The sequence below is a fragment of the Bradysia coprophila genome, chromosome II (assembly GCF_014529535.1).
Source record: "Bradysia coprophila strain Holo2 chromosome II, BU_Bcop_v1, whole genome shotgun sequence".
NCBI lineage: Eukaryota > Metazoa > Arthropoda > Insecta > Diptera > Sciaridae > Bradysia > Bradysia coprophila.
In genome coordinates, this window is record NC_050735.1 from 2,638,529 (window position 1) to 2,665,594 (window position 27,066).

Genomic DNA, 27,066 nt, shown 5'->3' on the forward strand with positions numbered 1-27,066 from the left:
GAAATCGGTTTATTAGCGTTTTTCACTTTTAATGTATTTGGTAATTTTCTAATAATTCTTATTTTAATCCTAAGCAAGTTTTCAATAGAATTTCAGCTTCGAACGGTTCATAAAAAAAAATTCGCTCCCTCTGCTCGCGTAGTATACTTAACAATTTAGTACTTTTATCAATTCCAACTGTAGCATAACAAACTGTATCCGAAATAATGTATAGGATTTGTGCAAGTAACAGCTGAAAGAGAGCATATGCTTATATTCTTTCTAAATAATAAGTTTTCGTTTTTTGCGCCTTTCGACTCATCGCACAAGTGCGCCTTTTGGGAGCCAGTCCGGCCCTGACAGTGGAAACATACCCAGTTAACACAGTTCACTTGTTCGATGTGATTTCGAAAAAAAAATTGATTTTGTTAACTGAGTTGGATGAGATCCGCCAATTTGCATCCAGTTTATTATATTTATTCTACGTATGATGTCGACTCTACCATACGTACGTATGTCTATAGCTTGTAATCATGTTGTAACGCACGCCCGGTGGAAATAAGAGTCTCGAAAGGTCGAAAATGCGTGCACTGTCGAAATTTTTTTATTTGCACTAACTAGGGTGTGTAATAAATAAGATTGGGCTTGTGTGACCAAAGCGTACCAAAAGAATGGGGGTCTAAAAAGTGCCAATTTTAGAGTTACGTAATTTATGAACGGTTGATTTACCGTTGATAAAAGTTGAAGAGAAAATAGTGCAATCTCTTGAAAAGGTATTGGCAACTAGCGTAGCCTAGCAATACGTTTCTAGGCCATCAATATATCCATCTCGTTACTCGTTTGCTAAAAAGCCTCTTAGTATGCGTTAGGAAAAATACTATTCCAAATTCATTACACCCTGAAACGATTAATATTATGATACCATCCTCCCATACTCCAAATATTATTGTCCCTTTCAGCGAGTAAATATTTCACAACGTTGAAGTCACTAACGCATGATTATTATATTTATATTTTATTCATTAATGTTCTATCCATATTGTAGCTGTCCGTATTGTATGCGATAAGTGTGCAACAAATAAAATATAGAAAAGGGTGCGCTCGTACATTTTTGGTATCAATGCGCGTCGTTACCTCGGAAAACTATAAATACAACAATGGTTATATGATAGCTGTGCTCTATGCCTTCTGTGCCGAGCAATAATTGGCCGTGGGAACCTATAACAAACCCCTAAGAGTGTGCGAACAATTGACAAAAATGAAAAAGTCAATTTATAATTATAAAGCGTAATTTATTGAATTGTGTAACATACACACAAGGCACACACACTGTCAGTCGATTATAGATAATTGATGTTTACTCATATCTGACTGCACTTGAATGGAACAATATAATGTGTAAATGGTCGAACCAACGACATAAGTATAACAGATATTCAATTCATTTCGATGTAACTTAGAAATTAGAAACATGTTCGTTCGTTGCGTTTGTCAATCCTTTTAGGAAAATGACCTAGCCTAGCCATTAAACGCTCTCCAATATAGTCACATATTGACAATAACAAGCTTATCGCGATGTGATCGTTACATCCTCTGATTATTCAGAGAGAGAATCTTCATAGCTTTAAGGATTTTCAAGAATTAATCGTAGGACATAGGTTGGGCGCTGTTTCAATCAATAGAGAAAATCTAGTACGTCTTTCGACGCGTTGTATTAATATACAGTTGAAAGATTCCGTTTCTTTCATGGACCATGAGTCATGGTAGTGGACTAATACAATCACTATACCATTTTGCAAACAAACAAGTTTAGTGAATCATAATTAAAATGAAATTTGGTTATGTCATTGAAACTCGTAAACTTAAGCATTGTTTCTCAAAAATTCTTGTAATTCTTAAAAATCTATAGAATTATTAAGAAAATTCCGGAGGTTAAGCTTGATTTTGTTTAATGCATCGCAGAGTTTCTTACTTCATTAGCTTCAAAATTGTTATATGAGAACACTCCGTACCGATGGTCAGTAACAACCCTATCTAGATTTCTTTTTGCATTTTTGTCGATAAAAAAATCCTGCGATGTTCGCGGACAGCCAATAAATCTCTATCTCCTACAAGTGGCAGTAAATAATTTACAAACCAATTGGTTACTGGAAGTCTTAAATAAGACTTTCCTACATCCATGATGATACAATCAGCTCAACACTTTCCAAAAACCAAAATCAGAATATAACCCCTTCATCTGTGCAACCGAAAGTCGTACAAACAAATCCATATGACTCATTACACGGTTTTAAGTATACCGTACAATGCTCCGTACATTAAATCGGTAAACAGACACAATCATCGGATTATGTGAGATTAGTTTCAAGTACTATTACCAAGTATCGTGACAAAATAGATAGATAATAACACAAGATATAGTACAAGTACTGTCAATCGACTTAATGCTCAGCTGAAAATGTGAAGGGTGCAAGCGTATCATTGAAATATATGTACCATGTTCATGTTTCATATAATAATGGAATCATAATGGAGTATGTATACGACGTGTGCGCACTATACGAAGTGAAAAGCAAAAAAAAAAAAATTGTTGTCATTGATTTATATCTAGTGGCGTGAATCAAAAATGACTTCGAAGTCACAAATTAGCATTGAATGCATCACATTTGCGATGCTCTCCAACCTCATACGTTCTGCAATTAGAGGCTTTTGTAATTAGGACTTAATCGCGCATTTTTTGCTTTGTCTTTGTTTTTTGTCGAGCTTAAATAACCTTTTACAAAGGTGGATCAGCCATATGGTTAAAAGGTATTTGAATCTGTTACTTCCTTTGGACAAACAGATTAAAACATGACAGTTCACTTTTATCCCGAGTTTTTAATGGATTTTACATGTTGAGGCCGTCAAAAGTTTTTACATGCTACATGCGTCGAAAACTGTACTTTTCATGTTTGAAGCACGTCTTTCGACGCCCTCAACATGTAAAATCCATTACATAACTCGCGATAAAAATGAAAAGTCTCGTTTTCATCTTTTTATCCCTAGTCATGTAAAATACTAATGAAATTCGATGAAAAGATCGATTTTCGAACCGCGTCAAATCTACTACTTCACGGTTTTAACATTCACATTGGAAAGTAACTTTCGGTACTCGATTTCTTTCAATTTAACAGTCAATTAATTTAGTTTTTTTTTAACTTAGTATCTCTTTGCTGACAGCCTTAATGAAAACAATATTAATTAACTTTACCCAAGCTTACATGATTATGACAACAACCCGAATACAAAATTCGTCTTCCCGATAATCCTACGATTGGTTTCATTTTCATTCGTTGCCTTTTGACTTTGTCGATTATTTATTGCTCAGTTAAACGTTGTGTGCACAAACTTACCAATTTAATGGATCGACGATAAAATAAAATGTTACCATGGTCAACAGAAGTCAAATGATTTCGAAATGTTTTTGGTATATATATATGGAAGTTTATCGCGCGTAAAGATGAGAGGGGTGTGTTGCATGAATCACAACAACACAACATACAATATGAGAAAAACAATTTTTTTTTGCCCCAATATTTTCATTTGAAACCGATGGTTGTTTAGGTGGTATAGTTCTTTTTTCCTCATGTAACATAAATATTATTCCAACATATAAGATAGCTGGATTCAGTCGCATTGACATTTATCGACTCGACATTATACGAGAAAAAGATTGATTCGTATGACGAATTTGAATATATAGTGATACAATGATCGAGACGCTCTTTCTCCAACATTAACCACATTAATCGGCAAATCCGAAATACAAATCAAGTCTCATCACATCGCATCACAACAATAACATGGAATAAATTTCCAAAATAAAATCTGAATCTAACAATATGTTGCCTTTCATTATTTATGAGTATGAAAAATAAAAATCTCTAATTCAATGATAATTCACATCTACGGGTGGTCCCATATCCAACAATTCATGTTGATGCAATGGTAACATTATCCATTTTCATATAATACAGAGAGTCTCTTTTTATCACATATATTTTTCTATGCCACCCCTTACATCCGAGCAATTTATAACTTATATAAGTCGTAGGGGTGTGATAATGTGAAAATAACAGATTTTGATTAAATGCGAAAATTGTGCTCTGGGGATGATTTTGTGTGTATTTATCGAAATCAGTGTGCTTAAATTTGAAATGATTTAATGGGTTGGTATGGACTGGTAGAAATTTAATTAAATTAATTTTTTATTTGGTAATTTTGGGATAAGAAAATCGAAACTTATCATTTGAATGTTGGAATGATTCTTAAGCTAACCACCGACAAGACGTTTTAAATCTAACAATTTAGGACAATTTCTGTAACAAGCAGAACAAATAAATTAACTTGGAACACAAATATAACCGTAAGTCAGATGGCGACTGTAACGTAAAGTTTGCTGGTAGTCTTAGAGCTGTTAAGAGGTACCTTTCGAGATCTTCTAAATTAATTACAGGCGAACTTTAATAAAGCTAATTGGATGACACGCTAGACTTTTTAGCCAATCTTCATCCTTATAGACCTGAGCCTGTGGTATTTTTTGAGTTCCTCATAATATGACAACAAATGATGGTCATGCAATTCTCTTCGATACCTAAGTTTACCAAAAATGTTCTACGATTTTCCTGAAAATGCATATTAGTGCGTGCCAGACAACAGGGAACTCGGAAAATAGTCGCTTTTTGTCGTGATGAGCCCACGACCTGAAATTGGTGTCATTCGATGCCCACAGAGAGAAACACCAGCCAGACAAAATTCACTAAGAACTGTGAGCCATCAGATAAAATTAAAAGTCCAACATGGCCGACTTGTATCTTGATGACCTCATGTCAAGTGTTGTCATTCGATGCCCACAGACCCCAGTGAACAGAAAAACAATAGCCATACAAAATTTAGTGGGCTGTGAGCCGACAGACAAAAAGAAAACTCGGAAAATCGCCTTTTTTCGTGATTTGACATTTTTCAAATTTTGATGCTACTTCATTCCCATATAACCCAATGAACAGAAAAACACCCGCCAAAAATTCAGTGGAAACTGGAAGAGGCCAGACAAAAAGAAAACTGGGAAAATTTAGCACTTCGAATTTGAAAATTATTGTTGAATTAGAAAATAGGTTTTTATAAGATGCAGTTATGTGTCATCATTCGGCATATCAGAGCTTATTTGTATCAATTAAGACTGCAGGTTACAGAATTTCTTGAATCAACTTACATTGGCAATAATAAAAACCAACATCTGTTAACGACGGCAAGGTCAAAAAGTAGCGTTGAGCTCTGGATCATGTCACACTTACTTTTATACAGCAAAATTTTTGGTTCAAACAAATGAAGTAAAAGATTTTGCATCAATTGGTTGAAAGTTCTCAGATCAAAAGAAGTAACAGATTTGAAAGATATGGAGGTGATATGCTTTTTGAAAAGTTAAGACCCTGGTTCTTCTCGAGGAAGTACTTCGTTTCAGCTGATCCACTCATGCAAATAAATATGATTTTACGTCTTTAAACTATGTTCTTTGTTCACTCATATTAACAAGGACAGTTGTTTGTATGAGTGGATCAGCTGAAACAAAATGCATCTCTTATTTAAAAGTCACCGACTGTAGCTAACTTTTGACTTTGACAAGACAAAAATTCTGATGACTTTGAATGAAATTGCAAAAAAATGTAAAGAATGAGCTTGATTTTAACAATTTAATTAAAATCGTTTACCATTTAAATTATCCATGTTAGTCAATATCCTCTATTTTATCCCACTCTTAAATCCCGTTATACAATACCTTGTATTTCATAACGTTCCTCCCTTGTAATATAAACACACTGAACATTCGACAATGGAGCAATCATTTCATTCAAACATTATTTTAAAAAAAAAATGTAATAAATACATTAACAATCACACCGTAACTGCAAAAAGCAGTTCTCCAGACTAAATATAAAAAAAAATTGTGATATTACGAGACACGTGTCATTTCACGTGTTATGTCATTCATATGTCATTAGAAGTCGCGTGCTGTTATCGCAATATTTTGCATTTAACAAAAATGTTGAAGTTCTACTTCAACAATATGCTTTTGTAATAAATGCTGCTCATTTTTCGGCTCGACCAGGCCCATTCATATTTTTCCTATACAACATAAAATATGTATAAACGGAAAAGATTGTATACGATGATATAGGTTTTAAAATGGTGGATTAAAGTGGAACTCGAAACAGTGGGTTTCTTTACGTAAATTTAATCGAGTATGATTGCTAAGACAAAATGTTTTGTTTGGAACGGAATGGATCTGAGATTATTTGGTTGTATATAAGTGTATGGGAATTGTAACAACATATTGTCCTAAATTGCGCTGCGATGTATATTGGCTGTCAATGTATGGCATTTCATTTTTTGTTTTTAAGTTATGAGACAGACCTCTCTTTAAAATATTTTTAATTGAAAAAATTTCAAATAGCTTTCCCAAGACATTATCTTAATTAAAAGAAGGGTTGTAATCTTTTGATTAAAATCAAAGTAACAAAATGAACCGACTCGTTTAATGAAATTAATTTTTTATGATGATCACAGTGAAGACCTAACACTCTATATATAGTACAGCGATATCGTCTTTTCTGTGAAGTGAGTAGTGGGTCTGTTATAGGTCTGAGTGAACTTGGGGAAAGGGAATTGTAACAATGGGACAAATGATGGAAATGGTACTACTTGGGTGAAATTTGAAAATCCGTGGTGAAACCAGGAAGACTTTAAGTCATTGCTATAATTTGTCCTATTGGTATTGAAAGATATTTTAATCAAAAACTAGAGGAAAAACTTATTGAGTAAACATATTTTGTTGTCTTAAGGCCGGAAAATGTCCGTGTAAACAAAAACCAGTTTTTCGCATTTTCTGTCCGCAAGACAACAAAATACCGTATTGCCTCGCTGGGACATTTGTTGTGGTACCGAGACCATGTATACTATTGCCTCGACTATCGTCTTTTTATTGAATTTTCAATAGTATTTTTCGTACCAAGACAGGAAATGACGATTTTTTCAGCACCAGTCGTAAGTTTTCCTTACGAGCGAAGCGAGTAAGGAAAATTAGGACGTGTGCTGAAAAAATCCATTTCCTGTCGAGGTACGAACAACGTTTTGTGCATCGGACAACTGAAATAGACAAAACACATCAATTTACTTGAAAACATACACACTTCACATTCACCATATTAAATTTAATCAATCGTATAGTCATAGAAAAATTCATGTCATTCTTTTCCCGCACTATAAATCGTAAAGAAATGAAGTTTTTTCCTGCACGATATATAGTTCGGGAAAAACTGACATTTCTTAATGAAAAATCATGGCAAAATAGGTCGTATTTCAGTTGTCGTATGTACAAATGATTTTTCTCTATTTTATTTGGTAATTACAATCTATTACTTCCATTGTTAAATGTATAGCGTAATGTATCATGTAATAGTATTTTACATGCTACATGCGTCGAAAACCGTACTTTTCATGTTTGAAGCACGTCTTTCGACGCCCTCAGCATGTAAAATCCTTTACATAACTCGGTATAAAAGTGAAAAGTCTAGTTTTCGTGTGTTTATTGACCTCGGCTTCGCCTCGGATCAACAAAATTCACACGAAAACTCTAAGTTTCATCTTTTTATCCCTAGACCTGTAAAATCTTTTACTTCGTTTGTTTTCACTACTATAAGAGTGACTGTGATATGTGTTATTTACTCATTTGCTTATCGATAGCAGATGACAGAGTAAACATAATTACAAACAAAACTTGCTTGTCGTATATGTTGTTGGAACTACATGAAGTGGTTTCAGATATATTTAACATGCAAAAGGGCACAAACTCCAGACAAATGTTGAAAATCCCTCATTTTCGTCCCCGTAGCCATGTAACGGTATCTTTTTCATCAAAAACTTTTATAGAATTTAATATAAATATCCAATTCATGTATGGTTTTCCGCAAGGTTTTACAGTTTCCAGTCCGACAACCAGTTGAAAAATAGACGAAAAACACGAAAAACGAACGAATAAATCAAATTAATTTAGCATCCCCAGAATAAATGGTACAAGTTGTTCGCTATCTACAGCTATATGTAAACGAAAGTATTTGTAACGAAAACACAGACACAAAACGCCTGCTTCCTATCGCGTGGAAATAAAATATTAGTGAAAGTAATGTTACCGCTACGGTATTAAGAGCGTGTCGACGAATTTATATTAACTGTTTACAGCTTAAATTTCAGTTTGCTCAGTCAAGAGCAAACTGTTGTGAAAATAACGTAACTTTTGATTAAAATTTTAATGAGAAATTGTTTCCCGTCAAAACAATTTCATTCACGGAATAGCGTTAGGCACTCAGTAAATTGTCACTACTAAAAGTAAATCGATTTGCCTTACTTACCGGTCGAAATTGTTATTTGTTAACCTATATGGAAAAAAGTTTGAAATTTCATAGCGCTGATGGTGTTGTTTGTGGCTAGAACACAACGAGTATCGAGGGCTACAAGTCACATGATAAAATGAAATTCCGTACTCTTTTCTCGAGGTAAATGCAACATTTTTCACAGCAAAGACATCCGAACTTTCAGTTGAGGTGAGAAAACTACTATATTTTCTGATCTGCGTTGTGAAGACGTTTTTCTTTCTCTCTATCGAGGTAAACATCAAACTTTCGGAACCCTTTGCATATAACTAAATGATTCCAAAGTTAGATGAATCAAATTTTCCTTCTCAGCTATTGCTAATCTAATTTACGGAAGCGACAGGAAACTATAGAAAAACATAACGTAGAACGATATTGTCATTGATTTTTTGCTCATAGAATAAAATCGTTAAATTAAGGTCATAGAAGACAGAAAGGTATATAATACGTTACGAGATGCTTGAAATCACCACTGGCGTACTAATTCAAAAACATTTTTGGATTAAACATGAAGCTTGAGCCTTTTTAACTTAAAGAAAATGTTAGTGAAGTCAACCATAACCGCACACCTCTCTCAGAATTCACATATATCTGGCCTTGTTCATTGGAGAGAAAAATGTCCTAATTAAATTCCAGATTTTTTTTATGTTACTAATTACCACAGCAAAGGCATAAAAAAGGAAAAACTATTTTCCGTAAAAAGACAATTAAAGGCAAATGAAACAAACACACCGAATGGTAATAAAGGAACAATGGGGGTAATTTTTTAATTTCTCAATTTAAGCTATTTTCTTTGATATCAAAGTAGAAAATGTTCCACTCGAAAAATGGGTAAACTGTTGCCACTCAGCGGCGCAGGTGTGTTTGATAGACTGTAAGCGAATACATAGATTTCTATCAAACAATATAACATCCTATACAGACTGAATATCATTACTCCTCATTTCCATATACGTGAAAAATATAATGGAAGGAAAAGGATATGAGCAATATACATCCGTCTCTGTTCCGTTGTTCCAACCGCACACATAAAATACACTCTCACTTTATACCGTATTCCATAGCGTTACAAATTCATTCCGCCACTCCTTCCGAATCCTCATTGGCGGTTGCTAAGGTTTGATTACATAGGAAAAAGTTTTGACGCCCTAAAGTGTCGCCTTCTATTTTGTTACGATTATACTCATTGCCATTTATATTATCCGGTCGTCTTTCATTTCAACCCCTTGTACATAATACCTCACAGATAAACGCTAGGTTGTTTGGCATTTTGTTGATATTGTACAAAGCATTTGTCGTTTCGACGTGTAGGAAGGCGAACACTGAACACGTCGTTGTTAAATTGATTTTTTTTTGTTGTGTGTGTCGAAAAGTAAAAGTATTTTGTGAAAACGGATTTTCCGAATAAGAACAGTTGAATAGGATGACAAGAACGTGTACACACCTTGTCAGTCCAAAAATATTTAAAATTTGTGTCAAATAGGATACATAAAAACGGTCCTCCGTCATTCAAATTTGATAAATATATTCGCCAAAGGAAAAATTCGTATACTCGTTTATGTCGTGAACATTTTTCATGTCGTCGGCTGGCTTATATATAAACCACGGCCTTATATACCTACTTTTGTTATGTGCAAGTTCGACCGAATAAGTGTGTATATCTATTGAGTGCTTTGTCGGCAGGAAGTAGAGGTGTCCGGTAACGGTAACCAGTTCTGATCGTCACTCTTTCCCATTGCTTTTCCTTTTCCGACTAAACATCGTGACCCTTGACAAATTTTTTTTTTCGGAAAACCGGCGACAGTGTCACAAATTTTTATGTGAATTACTATAACTGCGGCTATATTATACCGGAGCTTTATATGTCGTAAAGTGGTGACAAAAATTGAAGTGTGAAAATTAACGTTCCATGGCTTACCACTAATTGTATATTTTTGTTGTTTATTGTATTCCATCACGTTTTTTTTATTCAATCTGTGTAATTTTGTATGAAGTACAGTAAAGCAAAAAAATAATAATTTTTTTTCTGCAAACAAAGATGGTGCGACAAGACGATTTTATAGCGTGTTTAACAAGTTCTATGTTAATTTGTCAGTGCATGAAGACGTAAATCGTCGGAAGTGATTTGTCGACGAAACGAGCAAGAGAGCCCAGGTGCTATTTTGGTATTTTGGACTCAGTATGTTAGATATAAAAAGTTCCGCTGACTATTTGAGTCGATCAGCTGGAACTTTTAGTAATTTCTCAATGCTGTTCGCTGGTAAATATTATTTAATATTTTCGTTGTTTGCAAATATTTATAAATTTGAGAATGTCTACGAGTGTATGAGGTGTCTGGAAATATTTAGTTTAGAGTTTCTTAAACAACGGGAATGGGTCAGTAGCAGATCTGCTATTAATATACCTAAAGGCTATTGTAAAGCATTCGGAAGCACATTTTTCATCCTTCGTGCATGCAAACTGTGTTCTTGAAAAACATTTGCTTTCTTCAGGCATATACTGCGAAATGTCTCTAAATTTTGATTAATCATCTCAATTCAGTTTTTGATCAGCAAATAGGTAGTTGCCGTCGCTTCAATAAAAAATATTCCACCTCATCATGTTTTATGACTGGAAAGTTGATGTGGTTTATGTTTGAAATTCACATTTAGTTTAGCATGTGAAGACCTAGATTTTTATGTTTTGCCATTGGCACTTCGTACCTGCAATGCAGGTACTGCATACACCTATTATCGTAAACGCATTGCTACTCGAGTGCTTTATGACTACAGAACATCTTTAAGCATGTTTGAAACGTATCGACGGTAAAAATGTTTTCGAACAAATAATGAACGAAAGATTTTGATCTGCAGCTGTGTTGGCATATAGATTGTTGTCCGTAAAGGTCCTATAAACTCGAATGTAGCGGTACACCTTTAAAATTATCCCGATATTACCTCTTATTAAAACTGCATAGAGCAATGTTAGCCTCGTGTAAAAATTTTGTTTTCTTCCCGGTATCCGAGTCAAATTTCCCGGTATCTAACATCGTAAATTTGATTTTTCGCCACATATTTTTCCCGATTTTTTCGATTTCCCGGTATCTAAAGAATTTTGTCTGAAAACTTTCCGGTATCCAGGATCCCGCGGATAGCGTGAATTTCCACACGCGATGTTAACAGCCAATAGTCATAAGTCACACTCCATCGATTACTTATCTCTCTGATATGTACTTACTGTAGGTGTGTACATAGCAAGTTTGACCAACGCACTTCAAGCATGAGTGTTACTCTAAATAGGGTACTGAAACTTGACAGAGTGACACACAACTGTAAAACACTGTAAAAACCTATTCATACAAAATAGTACTCTATTTGGCAGCTGTCGACGATGATCACTTTTCCTTGAAGTGCGTTGGTTTGACGTAAAATTCTTTTGTTTATAGGCATAGCACTGCTTCTAGCTTGAACACTCATTTTACCAACGTCAAAAAGCCTCCAAATTTTTAAGTAAATGATCATAGTCGACAGCTGCCAAATATAGTACTATTTTGTATGAAATGGTTTTTACAGTGTTTTACAGTTTTATGTCACACTGTCCAGTTTCAATACCCTCATGCCTGAAGTGCGTTGGTCAAACTCACATTGCAATGTTAACCTGCAGTTACTTTGAAGTGTTGCTGTCACAATATATAAATTCTATATATTGATACAATGACATAATGTCATTGATGTATCCCTATGCTATGCAGCCTGAAGCTGTAGTTTTTATGTTTCGTTAACATTCGTATTTTGCTGAGTTTTTATTAGGCGGACTGAGTTAGGTAATATAACGAAGGTTCTGAAAGAACAGGTTTAGACACCCAATGAATATAATCTACCGGGTATGGTCTAATGTCACAGCATAACGATTTTAAAAACGGATTCAAACGCACTCATATTCGTATTATTTTGACATGGATAATGAATATGTAAATTCATTGAAGACACCCACGAAGGCGAGATTATAAAAGAACAGGTTAAGACACTTCTGAGTTGATCACGAAGGCAGTGAAACACAAATTTTGACAATGTAGACATATTTTTGTTTACTCATTAACTCATTACAGTTTCTTTCTTGCAATGCAACGCACTGCTCCTAGCATGAACACTACTTTGACAAACGTCGAATTTGGAGGCTTTTGTGATGAGAGCTACCGCTTAAGATTGATTGTATTGTGTGTTTGAACTCACACAACTAAAACAAGTCACCTATCTTCACAAAAGAAACGCAGTGCCTACTGTGACTTCATCAGCCTCCAAATATTTCTTATGTTCATGCTAGGAGCAGTGCGTTGTGCAATGTCAACTTGATGAAAATAATTTTTTTTCAAGTTTTCTTTTCATACAATATAGAGTGATTAACAAAACATGGATAAATTGTCAAAATTTGTGTTTCACCTTCGTGATTGTCTTAACCTGTTCTTTCAGAACATTGCACGAAGGCGCATGGCATCAATTTTATTAAAAGCACTCATTACATAACTTAAAAGCAAAATAAAATGATTGAGTCTGGTTTTTGACAATTGCAATTGAATTTTCAAAAACCAGACTCGATCATTTTATTTTGCTTTCATTTTATTATGTGAAAAGTCAGGTTGAGAAACATTTTTTTGTAATGCTTCGCGTGCCTTTGCTGTGCAAAAAGTTTACCTCTAGAAAAAAAAAAACAAATAACTATTGTACCTCCTGTAGTTCTACTTAAAAGATAACCTCAACTAGTTAAGAGCGCTCACCCCCTGGCAATTTTCTAGCCTACATTTGTGCGCAAAAATATTCGTTTTTTGATAATTTTACTGAACCAAAATCTTTTTTTGAAAAAGTAAAACCATTAAAGCATGCAAAAATGTGTTACTTTTAAGGGAAAAATTGGTTTGTGGATGATAACTTATTCCACTTGGAGAAACCTTTGCAAATGTGTAAATTTATGTGTTTTGTAAAGGTTTCTCCAAGTGGGTTAAATTATCGACTACAAACCAAATTTTCCCTTAAAAAAGTAACATATTTTTGCATGCTTTGATGGCTTTTTATTTATAAACTTACTTATTATTTATATACTTATAAAAAAAGATTTTGGTTCAGAGAAATCACCAAAAAACGAATATTTTTGCACACAAATGTAGGCTAGAAAATTGCCAAGGGGTGAGTGCTCTTAAATACTGTAAAAATATTCGGTTACGTGGATCTTTCAATTAAATGGTTTGTTAGTGCTAGACCAAAACATTTATGCAAATTATGTTAGATATTGTTAAAAGTACAATAGAAGCGTTAAAATGTTCACTGCCTCAAACATTCAATTGAATACTGGCCGACGGATAGATAATCCTTAATTTTTGCAATATTTGAGAAGGAACAAAAAAGAGGATTTGAATTGAATTTTCTTTTGAATTTAATCATTAACAGATCTTAATGGTGTACCTCAATTTGTGAACGTATTTATTGATTTAATGAAATGTGTGTTAACCGTACCCTCGACTTAATCGAAAATCGTACGAACGGTTCACTCGTTTGGAATAACTTCTTTGTTTTCAACGTTTTGTTTTAAAATGAGTAGAGCCGGTAAAAAAAATAAATAAATGAAACGGCGCATCATCTGTTATCAAGGGTGACAGCAAAAATACGTGATGATCCCTGCTTAGCGTGGTGTTATATAGGGAATATGTTTAAATGAATGAAGTAAAAGATTTTCTTTCCAACACAAGACGGTTGTTTTAAACAACCAGATTCTCCCGTTTGTAAAATGTTAAATCGTACTCGAAATATTTGAAAGCATGCTCATAACAATTGTATGTTGCTATACTATTTGCTACGTAATTTGACAGATTTTTTGTGTCAGTATAAATCGAAACTAGTTTTTCTAGCCAATGCTTGTGCAGGTATACATTGTGTACTGTGTAGTATTTACTAATATCTGCTTTTTGGGTTCAATATTTTAAATCATTGACCATTTTGCAATACTGTCAAGAATATTGGGATATTTGTACATGTACAAACGTGAAAAACTAACTTAGAAACAACTGATTCGATTCTTTAGTATGTTTTTTTCAATGAACATAAACCACCCAGGTATGGTCTAATGTCGGAGGAAATAACGATTTTAAAAACGGATTCTAATGCACCCATTTTCAAATTATTCAAATTATTAATGAGTTCGTTCATGATAAATCGACAGATTTTTAAGAATCGGCCATACCTGGTATGAACATTCATTGGTTTGTTTCCCCCATATGGAATATATTAACAATACTTTCTCGTGACAGAGTATTTGTATTGGCCCCAAAATACTAGATTTAGTAAAGTCAATACACTAAGTTTGTGGGTTGAGTGTTGAACTTGGGGACTTTTGTAGAAATGACAAACGTTTCTAACGTACTTTAGGTAGAATGTTTGAAAATTTCAATAGTTCTCCAATTCCATTGAAAATTGTACTTGAAGATGTTCCTAGTTTTTATTGTTGATATTAGATTAGAGCTTAAATTTACATTATACACTACTCATCAGGGCCTATTATGTAGAATTAAATTTTCAAAAATTCCCACAAAATTCTCCACAAATTTGCAAAATTGCTTTATTCACTTTAAATTGTACTAAAACAGACAAAAGAACGCAAAGACTTGCAAAATGTGCTAAAAATGAAGCGTAAATTTGTGCAAATTTTTGTGAATTTCTGTGAATTTTTGCAAATTTTGCATAATAGGCCCTGCTACTCATGGAAAATGACGCTGTTGTAGTCTTTCAACTGCGCTCAGTTAAGCTAAATAATGCAATAGACCTTGAGAAATTGACAAAAATGGTTTCAGCTCATTTGTAGACTTTTTGTATAACAAATTGGGCCTCGACACCAATATCTGCAATCTGCGTATGAAATTCTTAAACTAAAAATCTAGTTCTTCATATTTTTAACAATATTTAATCCACAGTTGACTCACAAAGAATATATTTCTCTGTGTAAATAAAAAACATTTTTTTTAATTTACGTGTTACGGCATGTTTCATTTTCATTTACATTGCCTAATCACGTAAAGCATTGTACTTACGAGGTTCCAAGTTGGTATTTGAAAAGTGGGGAATACAGCCCTCCCCTTCGGGTCGGGCTGTAACACCCCACTTATCAAATACACAACTTGGAACCTCGGAAGTAATATACTATAAAAAAGAGAATAATCTCTCGTCAATTGCAGGTCTCGTTGTAAAAGTTTAACGACAATAAATGTCTTTCCGTTATATTTACAGAGCCCGCGCCATTTCCATTCAAAATCGGATGGGGACTGACACCACAAACAACATCTAGTCCAACATTTATTAACTCCAGCACAACAACAAGCAGTAGCGAAAATGCCATCGCAATTTATAGTAATCAAAGGAATACGGCAGAAAGTAGAGAACTTTCTGAATCATGTAATAAAACTCTTCATTTTTGCATTGATTTCGATGTAAGTCTTTATCTCATTTTTATATTATCTGTGTTCTAGATTCATCATATAAATCATCTTGGGGTACGCATAGTTCTACGCAATCTCAAGGTGAGTTTTTATTAATTAGAATCTAAAACGAGTGGACAAAAGAGTGATTTACCCCTCGATCCTATCCTCTTGCTCCAATCCTCTTAGGTCTAATGCCTCATTTAAGAAAACTCTAATCTATATGTACATTCATTATCTCTTGCACAAAGCACAAGTTTTGTTTTAACTCTGTGAGCTAAACAAAAATAGTTTCAAACAATTAATTGAACCCGCAAAGCATCATAATGACACCCTGGCTTTATAACTTTGAATCCAACTATCTCGCAATTATCTATCGTAAATGCTCGAATGGAATCGACAAACTAACTGCCGACTCATCAACCCTTCTTTATTCTTCGTTTACTCCGCAAAGACTTAAAAGCCAAAACGCTTGAGTAAATCTTAAATATTTAAGGCGTACAACCGTCCTTTTCATTATATAACCGACGCTTCTGGCGTATTTACAACATAAAACAAAATGTTTGATAATTTCGTATAAGTTTGGAAGCATAAAAGCGTAAATAATTTCATATTGGAAGCATAAACTTTCCGAGAGTGTTTTCAGAGAAAAGTTATCACAGCACACCAGTAAAACAATAACGCTGCAGGCAATCACTTTAAAATGTCAAAGTTGGTGCTACAAATTGCACCCCCGAAGAATATTTTGATTATATGGCATGTAACCAGGGATGGTATGTCTTTGTCAATGATAATGGTTGTGTGATCTTATTAATCTTTACGGTCGCTATTGGTGGTGATGGTGTGCGCGTGCATATATGTACAAAACACGAGTGTGTAAATACACATCTTTTATTAGGTCTGCACTAGGGTGATGGATAGACTGATTCTGATTCTGTGACTGGTGAAGCAGAAAATATTGTTTTAGCTTCGAGCGCTTTTCAGCGTTCGTCTTTTGTCAGTCATATTGAATGAATGGTTTTTCGTTTAGTTATTAAATTTTGTTCGAACAATACCATCGTTAGATTGTGAGTGCGATGCTTTTTTGATTTAATTAAATCTTTGATTTAAAATTAGGGTATGTTTGCTGTAGAATTTGGAAATAATACACAGTTACGGAGGAGCAGGTGTATCACATACATCAGTAGTCTCCTCAGTAGCTCCATGTAAGGTTGTTTTTCGGTTATTTCACCAAAGACTTATAGAACTTCAGTCTTGTTAATCCAAGACAACGTATCGCATTTATTTCTTTGCTTTTAAGGAGCTACCGAGAGCTTTAAGCTTCTTCCTCTGATTCCATTGAAATACATCACCTTTGCAACAGCATCCATAAGAAGTTTAAACCTTTCGAAAGCTCTACAAGCCACACAAATAGACTTAGTTACATATTTTTGGCCGACATTATTCAAAATTATTGGTTTTCGTCTTTCAAATTCAGTTTTTCTCCAATTATTTATGGCTCACTTCAAGAAGACTTCTGGAAGTTTGTAATCACAAAACTATTTTCGTGTAATCTCCAACCTCCAAGTCACTCATTCAGGTAGCGTAAAATTGTAACATAATTCGAAAAATTGGAATCGATTGACTGTAAGTGTAAAAAAAAATCACCAAGATGTTTCGTCCCAGGTGTATACATAAACATTTCTCAAGCACTCGAAAGCTTTCAGTAATTATGTTACAGCAGCACTCAAAGAAAACTTTTTCTTCACCTGAAGTGCTTTACTCTTATGTGGATCACTCAAATACGTACAACCGTTTTTCCGTTGTTGTATCGATGTTTCGCTTTACAATATCAACAAAAGGCAATTAAACGCTATTCCGCTTCTCTTTGACTCTTGCTCACAATCGGTCATTGAATGAAATGTTAATTGGGCATTTTTTTGGCTGAACAAATGCATTTTTTATGCATCGCAACAAAGTTCAAAACACTAAATTCCTGTGGAACAATTACAAAATACCGAATCATAAAAGCTATAAACATATTGGCTATATGAACGGATTTAATGGTTTTCCTGATGACGATCACAACATAAATTCTATTTATAGTTTTACAATCGATTAAATTGTTTCGAGTTTTATGGGAGTGAATATCTCGTCAGTTGAATGCATTTAATTTAATGTGTCTATTGGGTCAGAGATTATGTTAAAAGAGCATGAGTGTAGAACATTGGTTGCAATTTTAAATTCGAAAAATTATGCCAGTCGATTGCATTCAACATTCGGAATTGAAAAGTCGATTAAATATGCATGAATTCATAATTTAGGACGTTGATACACCTAGACCTGGTGCTTCACTGGCAAAGTGTATATAGTGCTGACAGAAAGAGTGTTCGAGGCAGTCTCGAGGGCAACGTCAAATATATAACAAAAAAACGCTGATTCTGTCATTGCCCTTAAACCCGAACGGAAGAAACATTTTTCAAACTTTTCGCTGGCCGATTCGCAGTCACTTCGTTTTGGTCGTCGTTTTCAAAATAACAATGAAAACGGTTCTTTCTTTCCATTGTTATAGCATAAACGGTGTATTGCGTTTCATGGTTTAAGTATGGTTTTCACTCAACAAAAAGTGTTCAGTGAGAGAGAGATAGAGCGAGCTGTCAAGTAAACAAAGCAAAAATTGAAAAAATTATATTTTGTCTCTCCCACGGAGTATTTTTTTGGTATGTGGAAATCAAGACTTAACATTGACAATAACTTCACGTGTCATTCTCTTCTCCAAAGCTAAGACATTAAGAGAGAATAGGAAGAGACACTAACATCGAACAAAAGAAAAATATGAAACGGATGCGCATAACATTGACCCATCGCGCTGAAAATTGATGCGATTGTTTTTACCAAAGCTTCAATGGAATGCGCTAACGCACACACCGTCGCCCCCTGATTAAACAATCGAAACAATTGATTTGCATTAAATGGCAATTCTTCTATCTCTCTACCAGCAACGGCTGGCTGAATAATGTTCTTACAGCAATCGCACTATAACATAGCGATTTGGAGTTCCACCAAATTAATTACCACGGAAGCTACCAAATGCTGCCACTACATTTATGTCTCGAAATAACTATCAAACGGTAATGAAAACACGATTTGTCAACTTAAAATATTAGGTCTGACATCACAGAGGCTTTGGAGGAAATAGAGTTAGTTGCTTTACGAATTCAGGAAAAGGAATGATTATATTGGTTTTTCAAATGAAAACTGAATGGAAAAGCGTTGAAATGCGCGAAATTCAAGTTGAACCATTAATTCTTTCCGAGTAACTAAGTATTTCTAAGGATTGTATGACAGAATTAAGTGAAGTGTTTATACGTAAATGGTAGTGTAATTCAGAGTGTTTAAAAATAAAGTTGATATGAATCAAAAGATGGTAGTGATGTCAGGTTTTAAAAACAATTACAACTTCATGGAAAACTTTCGTGGCCAAAAAGTACCTCAAAAGCATTTATCGCTCGGTGCAACACTCTCTCTAGCCAACAAACTACTTTTATTAAGGTGGTGAGAGAATCAGGTAGCCTTCGGAATTTACATGTAAATCAGCGTAATCAGTCAAAATGTAGAAATAGTGTTTGTAGAATACAAAGAAATAAATTGTGAACTTGACACAGAGAGCTGAGAGTTTGTTTTCTAGAGAGAATATTGCTGGATGGCACAATATATTACACACTTTCATGTGCCGAAAGTTGCGCGAAGCCATTGTTTTTTTTTTGGGAGGGGGTTTACGCGGTCCTTTCCGTTTTAAACGAATTCGGAGCTAACTCTTTCTCTCTTTACTTTTTGCTTTGCACGCGTGCAAAATCACATGAGAATATTACATTACTTACCAATGGAACAAATGGTGGTAATGGCTCTTCTTGCGTGAAATTTACCGATCAAGGCGTAGCTGGATTCTTGATGAGAATAGATGTGGGGCAACCTGAATCGTGGCTGTCTTAGAGTGATAAAGCACCGTCGAGTTAGACTCTCAAATCTTTTGATTCTAATCGAAAGTTCATTCATTTACTCGCTCTCTTCTATTCGTTTATTTTCTTTCAAATTAGAACCCAGTCGAAGTTCCAGTGATATAGTACTCTAGGTGGTAGCAGATCTTACGTGGACTTCCATTGTGTTTGAAAGAAGATAAACGATTGATACGAGACGATAAACTAAACGATTTTTGTATTAAGAATGAAAAGTAAGAATATTGGAGCCAGCGTCAACTTGACGATACATTGTCCTTCAACAGTAGTTCACGTAGCACCCTTTTTATTCTCTTCAAGAATCGAGTGATTTTGTGTTATATTATGAATGCATAAGTCGTCGTACACTTCATACTCTATACGATCTCTTGCCTCTTCAATGTTTCATTTACTTCCACACCCTTTCGATGTTTTTTTTTCCGAAATCATCAAACAATCAAAACTGGCAATGTTTTCAGTTTTTATCAAAGTACCAACGAATTACCTTATCCGGCCTAACAAGATTCTAATGTTAGCTATAAGCTCAAAATTATCCTTTCCGAAAAATGAACAAAATAAAATGTCAAAAAATCACCGAAACTCTAAAACAAATATTTGATTTCCCTTTGATTTTATCTGACAAAAGCGAAATTTCACTTTGTTAACATTTCTAATATTTTTCCTGTAAAATTCTCTATTCAGGTTACACATCCAATTCGCTGAGTAGTGTAGCTGTAGGAAAATCAACAATAGATGTTCATTCACATTTTAGACAACCAGGTAAGTGGATAAGAAAAATCGAAATTTTATTCGTCCGAAATATTTTGTTTTAATTAAAAAGTTGTCTGTTAAGAAACGATATCGGTGAGACCTTTATATTAAATGTTATAAGTCGAATGCCTTTTAATATGTCGAGCATATGCCCCCCGCAAAAATGAACAGTAAACTGCGATATAAATGTCCCTGTCGACCATATTTGCACAGGAGTGTAGTAAATACATATATACGGTGCCAAATATTTACTCAACAAACTAACGTTACGATTCATTTGGCATTTATTGATCTTTAACATAAAATTGGCATTTACAGAGTACACACTGGCAAATTTCAAATGACCATTCTGTGTCCCTTAACCATTTTCGGAATCTATGTAAATTTTCGTAAATGCCGTGATTTCAATGTGTATTCGACATAATGTATGTGTCACCCCTCACACATCATAAGTTTCGTTCGAATTTACTTTTTATCATAAAAAAACTGTCGCACCAAGTAAAGTGGTTTAAAGTGCAAATACGAGAAAAGAATTATTCAGTCATGCATCTAATGCGGTATGAAAATAAAAACAAATTCTTTTTCAAGATGATTTAACAGAAAGTAACAGAAGCGAATGTGAAAACACTTGTATCTGGCGTGAATAGCTGTATTATTTACACTGATAAAAACCCTTTTTCACTCCCATATTTTCGATTTTCCGAACTTGACGATAGATAGATAACTACCGTCATGAATGGCAAAGAATAAAAAAAAAAAACGCCGAAGCAGAAGGGAGAGGAAAAAAGTCGCTTATTTTGATGTAATTTCAAACATTTTCATACTCACTTTGCTGTTGGAAAATTTGATGGGTATGTTCTTTAAGCATTCATGTCACGTCGAAAACATGTTCAGTTAAGTCAACCTCTTTCTTCAGAACACCGTTTTCTGATGTTATGTTATAGTGCAAAATATGATGGTATAAATTGATGTTGTACGAAAAAAGGGGTTGTTATCCATTTTTGCATATATTTACTTATGAATTAGTATCGTGTTCAATGTGTGTGCACTGAATGCTGTAATTTTAGTCGATTTAGACTCATCGAAAACATGAGTGAATTGTTGAATAGGCATCACGGGTCTGGTAGATTCTTTTGAGTCTGTTGTTATACAGGTATGCAAGGTTAATTAAGCAATAGGATTTTGTCAGATAATTTTAGGCGATTAAGAATGAAATTAATTTTTGAAATCGTGAACAAAATTTATGCTTGTCGGTAGGGGGTCCAGGGTTTCGGAAATACAATTCTTATAAATTATTTTTAAAAAAATCTTAAAACTCTAGAGGAAGACCTGAAAATTCTTTATTTTGGCAATTTAACTCTTGAAATTGTAAAAAATTCCAAAAAAATTCAATCTACAATCAGAGTTGCGGGAAATAACAAATTTGTACTGATCGAAAGGGTCTGCTTAAATTATTGTACTAAACGAATGCTCGTTTCATCATTGTTTCAACTTCCTTTTTACCTGACTTGATCTTATGATGGAATTTTTTCCTCTTTTACCAACAATGTTTCGTCGTTAACCGTCATATCCATATATCACAGAATCTTCGGTATGGACTGCGAAACCAAAATCTTCGACTTGCCGTTGTACTACGCTCACCTATTGAAATACTGTGCACCCTTTTCATTTCAAATTACATTGAGTTATAACGTCATTGCATAGTGTACAGAGATTTAACGGGCCTAAAAAATTGTCGAAACACAATAGACTTTAGGTTGAAAAAAAAGACTGTTCGGGTGGATGAATTGGCAGCTGATAGCTGTAATCGGTTCGCTTTTGATTACTTTCGTTCACTTTCGTTGATTAAAAAGTTAAAGTGAACGCAAGTGATCAAAAGCAAACCGATTACAGCTGTCAGCTGTCAATTGTCAATTCATACCTCCAGATCATCTAGTTGGCAAAGTCGATCTTTTTACCCTTGCGACTTTAGCAACGGACCATTAGAGTACATATAGAAATGTCCGTAATCGTCTCAAAAAAGTTAAAGGCAAATAACTGAAACGAAATTAGCCAGCCGGTGTGACTTTGGCTATATTTCTTTTTCTATTTTTGTCGATATATGGTGAGAAAAAGAGAAAAATATAGTCAAAGTCAACCAACAAAATTGAGTGATGAGGTCTTAGGAGTTTGTTTCAACGAGGTAAAATAGTTTATTCACCCCACCCGAGTCATTACTTCATCGAATTGAGCTCTAAAACTCATAACCTGAACAAACTTCCAAACATAAGCTACTATTTCCAAATCTAAACAACATTTAAAATAAAGGACGTAAAAGATTATAGCCCCATTATAGTGATTATAGCGGGATTAAAATAGTTTAATAATAAGACCTCAATTTTTCAAATCCTAATATTAGATTAAGGTCTCACACTTGAATGCTTAGGGAAATAAAATGTTGTTTTCGCAAGCACTTAATTTGTCACTGTTTATATTTTCGACCTCAAAACGTTACTACGCAAAATAAAATCCAAACGCACCCTACTTTCCCTATTCGCATTCGGCAATAATTAGTTCCCCGTGGAAGGATACACAATTCTGATATTTAATTTACAAATTTAATTCAAAAATACATAAAATTCTTATCACTCATTTTCGATCAGCTGAAGTGCGGGCGTATTTCGGGCAAAAATATTTAACAACCCCCGCATTTTATTGTTACCTATATTTTAACATAGATATGGCATGACACGTTATACACGGCCCAAAAGGTTATAATTAAAAATTTTCACAGAAAAACTCCGTTTAGAAATGACCAATTTAGACGTTACGCTCTCACACGCGATTGTATTAAAAACAATTTCTGCTTCAAATAAAGACGAGATTGTGTACTTCCATGATGGGGCATACAATTTATTTGTTCAGTTTTTTTTACCATATTTATAATTATATAATTTGTGTTCATTTATGGTTAACATAAAAGTCGGAAACATTGAGCTGAGGTTAATTGCAATGAAAATATTAATGTTGTGGTAAAAAGAAAAATTACGAAATATTGAAAATTAAATAAAATGAAAGACAAAATTATGAAAATTGGTGGGTCGGTCGTAATTAAATAATTTGAAGTACCGTAATTACATTGACATTTACCACCACCGTTGTCGGTAAACAATTTTGTATTTAATTTTGCTATAAATCGTCGAGCAAAGCTTTCGGAGCGATTGCAATCTATCATTGTACGTGAATGAAAAGCAAACAATTTTCATGTCGGTGCCAGCGTTTCAAGGTATATTTTTCAATACCTGACTCCTAAAACACTTTCATATTTCGATTCTTTGAACAATATAGCAAATTTATTCAAATCGGTACATAACTGCAACGACACCAACTGGATAACCATAAATGTATAACAATTGGATTTAAATTTACTCCAAGCGAAACTCAATTCAATATTCCCGTTTTAATATCCATAATGAACCGAAATATGGGGAAGAATGAACTTTGTGGGTGTGATAGCGTCAATATCAAAAATGTTTCGAATTATGAACGCCACTTGAGTTTTGAAAATCTCTCTGAATGTGCACCTACATTTGCACACAGTTACAATTGAAAACTTTTCATTAAAGTACTGTATAAACCGCTCTCCGTATAAAATATCGTATAGTAAAGTACTCAATCATCCTCGCTATTATCCTGGTCGGGTACGCTATACCAATGTACGTATTTATATTCGCTTCGTTCTCGGGTTGATTTTATATTTTTGAAGCACCTCTCTATGGGGTTTTTGAGTACAAACAATGAGCGTTCGAGTTACTTTATATTTATGGGACTTGGAATTGTTTATAATATTTCATTTTGAAGTACTAAAGTGCATTTTACCAAACTTAAATTGTTTTTTACAATATTGTCAGTTCGATGTATATTTGTCGAGCTGTTATTGATTTAGAATTTGAATCGATTTTTTTACTGCCATTCAGAGCAAAACTGTTCAAGGGATAATTGCTGCTCAGTCCTCCTACTAGAAAACGTTTTTAAATCAGAATCTAATTGAGCTATTGACAATACAATAGCAGAAAGTTTTTGAAGCATCCGAGTGATAACAAGCACCAACTAAATATTACACACAAGACCGTGTAGGCTGGCCACATCCATTTTTATTGTAATTCTTCAGAGAGTTGATAACAGATGACGTTGCTTCCAGCGAGGGGCTCTAGGACTTATTAACCCCGGACAAAATAACTCCGGACAAAATAACCCGGACAAAATAACCCCGTTCAAAATAACCCCGATCAGGTCAGGACAAAATAACCCCTGGACTAAATGATGACGACATTGAAGGGGGGATACTCCCCCCTTCACCCCCCTCTGCGGGGGCTGCCGCCCCTCGACCCCGCTTTTTTATTTTTTTTTTATTTTCCACGGCCTGCGGCGCAGCATATAATCTATTAAATTATATCAATTATATACTTGAGTATATTCGAACATATCGACTATATACTCAAGTACATTCTAATATATCGACTATTAATTTGAATATATTGACTCTATACTCGAATATGTCTACTATCATCGAATATATGGACTACAACTATGTACTCGACTATATTCGAATATGTTGACTATATACTAGACTATCGTCGAATATGTCGACTAAGAACTAGACTATACTCGAATATATCGACTACATACTAGACTATCATCGAACATATCGACTATATACTCGATTTCATTCGAATATACCGACTATATTCGCATATATCAAATATAAACGACTATATTCGAATATATCAACTAAGTACTCCACTCCACTATATTCAAATATATCGACTAAGAACTAGACTATATTCGAATATATCGACTACATACTAGACTATCATCGAACATATCGACTATATACCCGATTACATTCGAATATACCGACTATATTCGCATATATCAAATATAAACGACTATGTTCGAATATATCAACTAAGTACTCCACTCCACTATATTCAAATATATCGACTAAGAACTAGACTATATTCGAATATATCGACTACGTACTAGACTATCATCGAACATATCGACTATATACCCGATTACATTCGAATATACCGACTATATTCGCATATATCAAATATAAACGACTATATTCGAATATGTCAACTAAGTACTCCACTCCACTATATTCGAATATATCGACTAAGAACTAGACTATATTCGAATATATCGACTACATACTAGTATGTATGTATCGCCTATATTCGCATATAGCAAACATGATCGATTATATTCGAATATATCGACTATATTCGCATATATCAAATATATTCGACAAGATACTCGAATATATTCGAATACATCCACTATGTACTCGACTATATTCGAACATATCGACCATGTACTCATGAATATTCGAATATATTGAGTGTATTGAAAATATTCGAGTAACTATATCGTTTTTTTTATTTGGGAGTTATTCTGTCCGGAGTTATTTTGTCCGGGTTATTTTGTCCGGGGTTATTTTGTCCAGGGGACATTATGTCCGGATTTATTTCGTCCGGGGTTATTTTGTCCGAACGCCCCAGCGAGGCCCTCTATCAACCCTCTATAAATTATGCATAAAGATCAAGTTTATTGTCGACGTATAGTAAACAAGTTAAGGTAATGAAAGTCCGGGAAAACACATAGAAAACAAATTCATCCGAAATTAGTGTTCCGATAGGTTTTTTGTTAGAAATTTAATTCTTAAAAATTTTAAAAAAATGTAAAAAAGAGCTTTTTGGAATTTTTAAGAATTCTCGAAAATAGACCGTGGGTTCCGTATTTTTTTGGGATCCACTGAAGTTTTGCTTTACTTTCGCAGTTCATATGCTTTGATTTTAGTCACTAGATTTGTGGTTATCGAACGAGCGAAGCGAAGAGGTTTTTTTTAGAACTCAGCATTGTGTTACTTGACGACTGCCTTGTGTGTAACATTTGAATGCAACTATGTTTTAAAATCTTTTACTTCATTTGTTTAAATTTGTTCAGGATATAAGTTTAGTTTTCAAGCTCACGTCAATGAATTATGTTTTCTTAAATCAGTCAAAAGAAGAACTTTTATGTTACGAAAAATATTCTTTACAACTCAGTGGTAAAATATTACTGGCTTGCCCCATGTGTAAGTTGACTATTACACAGCTGTTTACCCCCTGCGCAAATGGTCCATTACGTGAGGACTATTTTCGGTTTATATTAGGGTAATTCTTATTTAATAATCAAATGTAGACAATAAATCAGAATACATCGGATGATTGTTGACTCGCAAATTTACTCCTGTCTTCATTTTTATCGCTCGTGTAATGAATTACTTTCGCTTCATCCGATATAATCTACTATTACTCATTAGTTGAAGTGTTTTTTTTTTATATTCAAAACACTAAAGACGAAAAGAAGTTGACGACAATTGCACAGATGATAAGCTCGCCGTTTTGGAAGG

At 34.1% G+C, this 27,066-nt stretch overlaps 1 protein-coding gene across 4 annotated transcripts in view; it reads left to right on the forward strand.

Annotated features, from left to right (window-relative positions):
* The window catches only part of LOC119085718 (DNA-binding protein D-ETS-3), an 86,943-nt gene that overhangs the window by 44,810 nt on the left and 15,067 nt on the right, over positions 1-27,066 (forward strand). For all 4 annotated transcript variants that reach the window (XM_037196178.1, XM_037196170.1, XM_037196189.1 and 1 more), the window contains 3 exons: positions 15,695-15,859; positions 15,934-15,984; positions 20,559-20,636. In XM_037196178.1, coding sequence (XP_037052073.1) covers positions 15,695-15,859; positions 15,934-15,984; positions 20,559-20,636 — 294 coding nt within the window. The remainder of the gene's footprint in view (positions 1-15,694; positions 15,860-15,933; positions 15,985-20,558; positions 20,637-27,066) is intronic.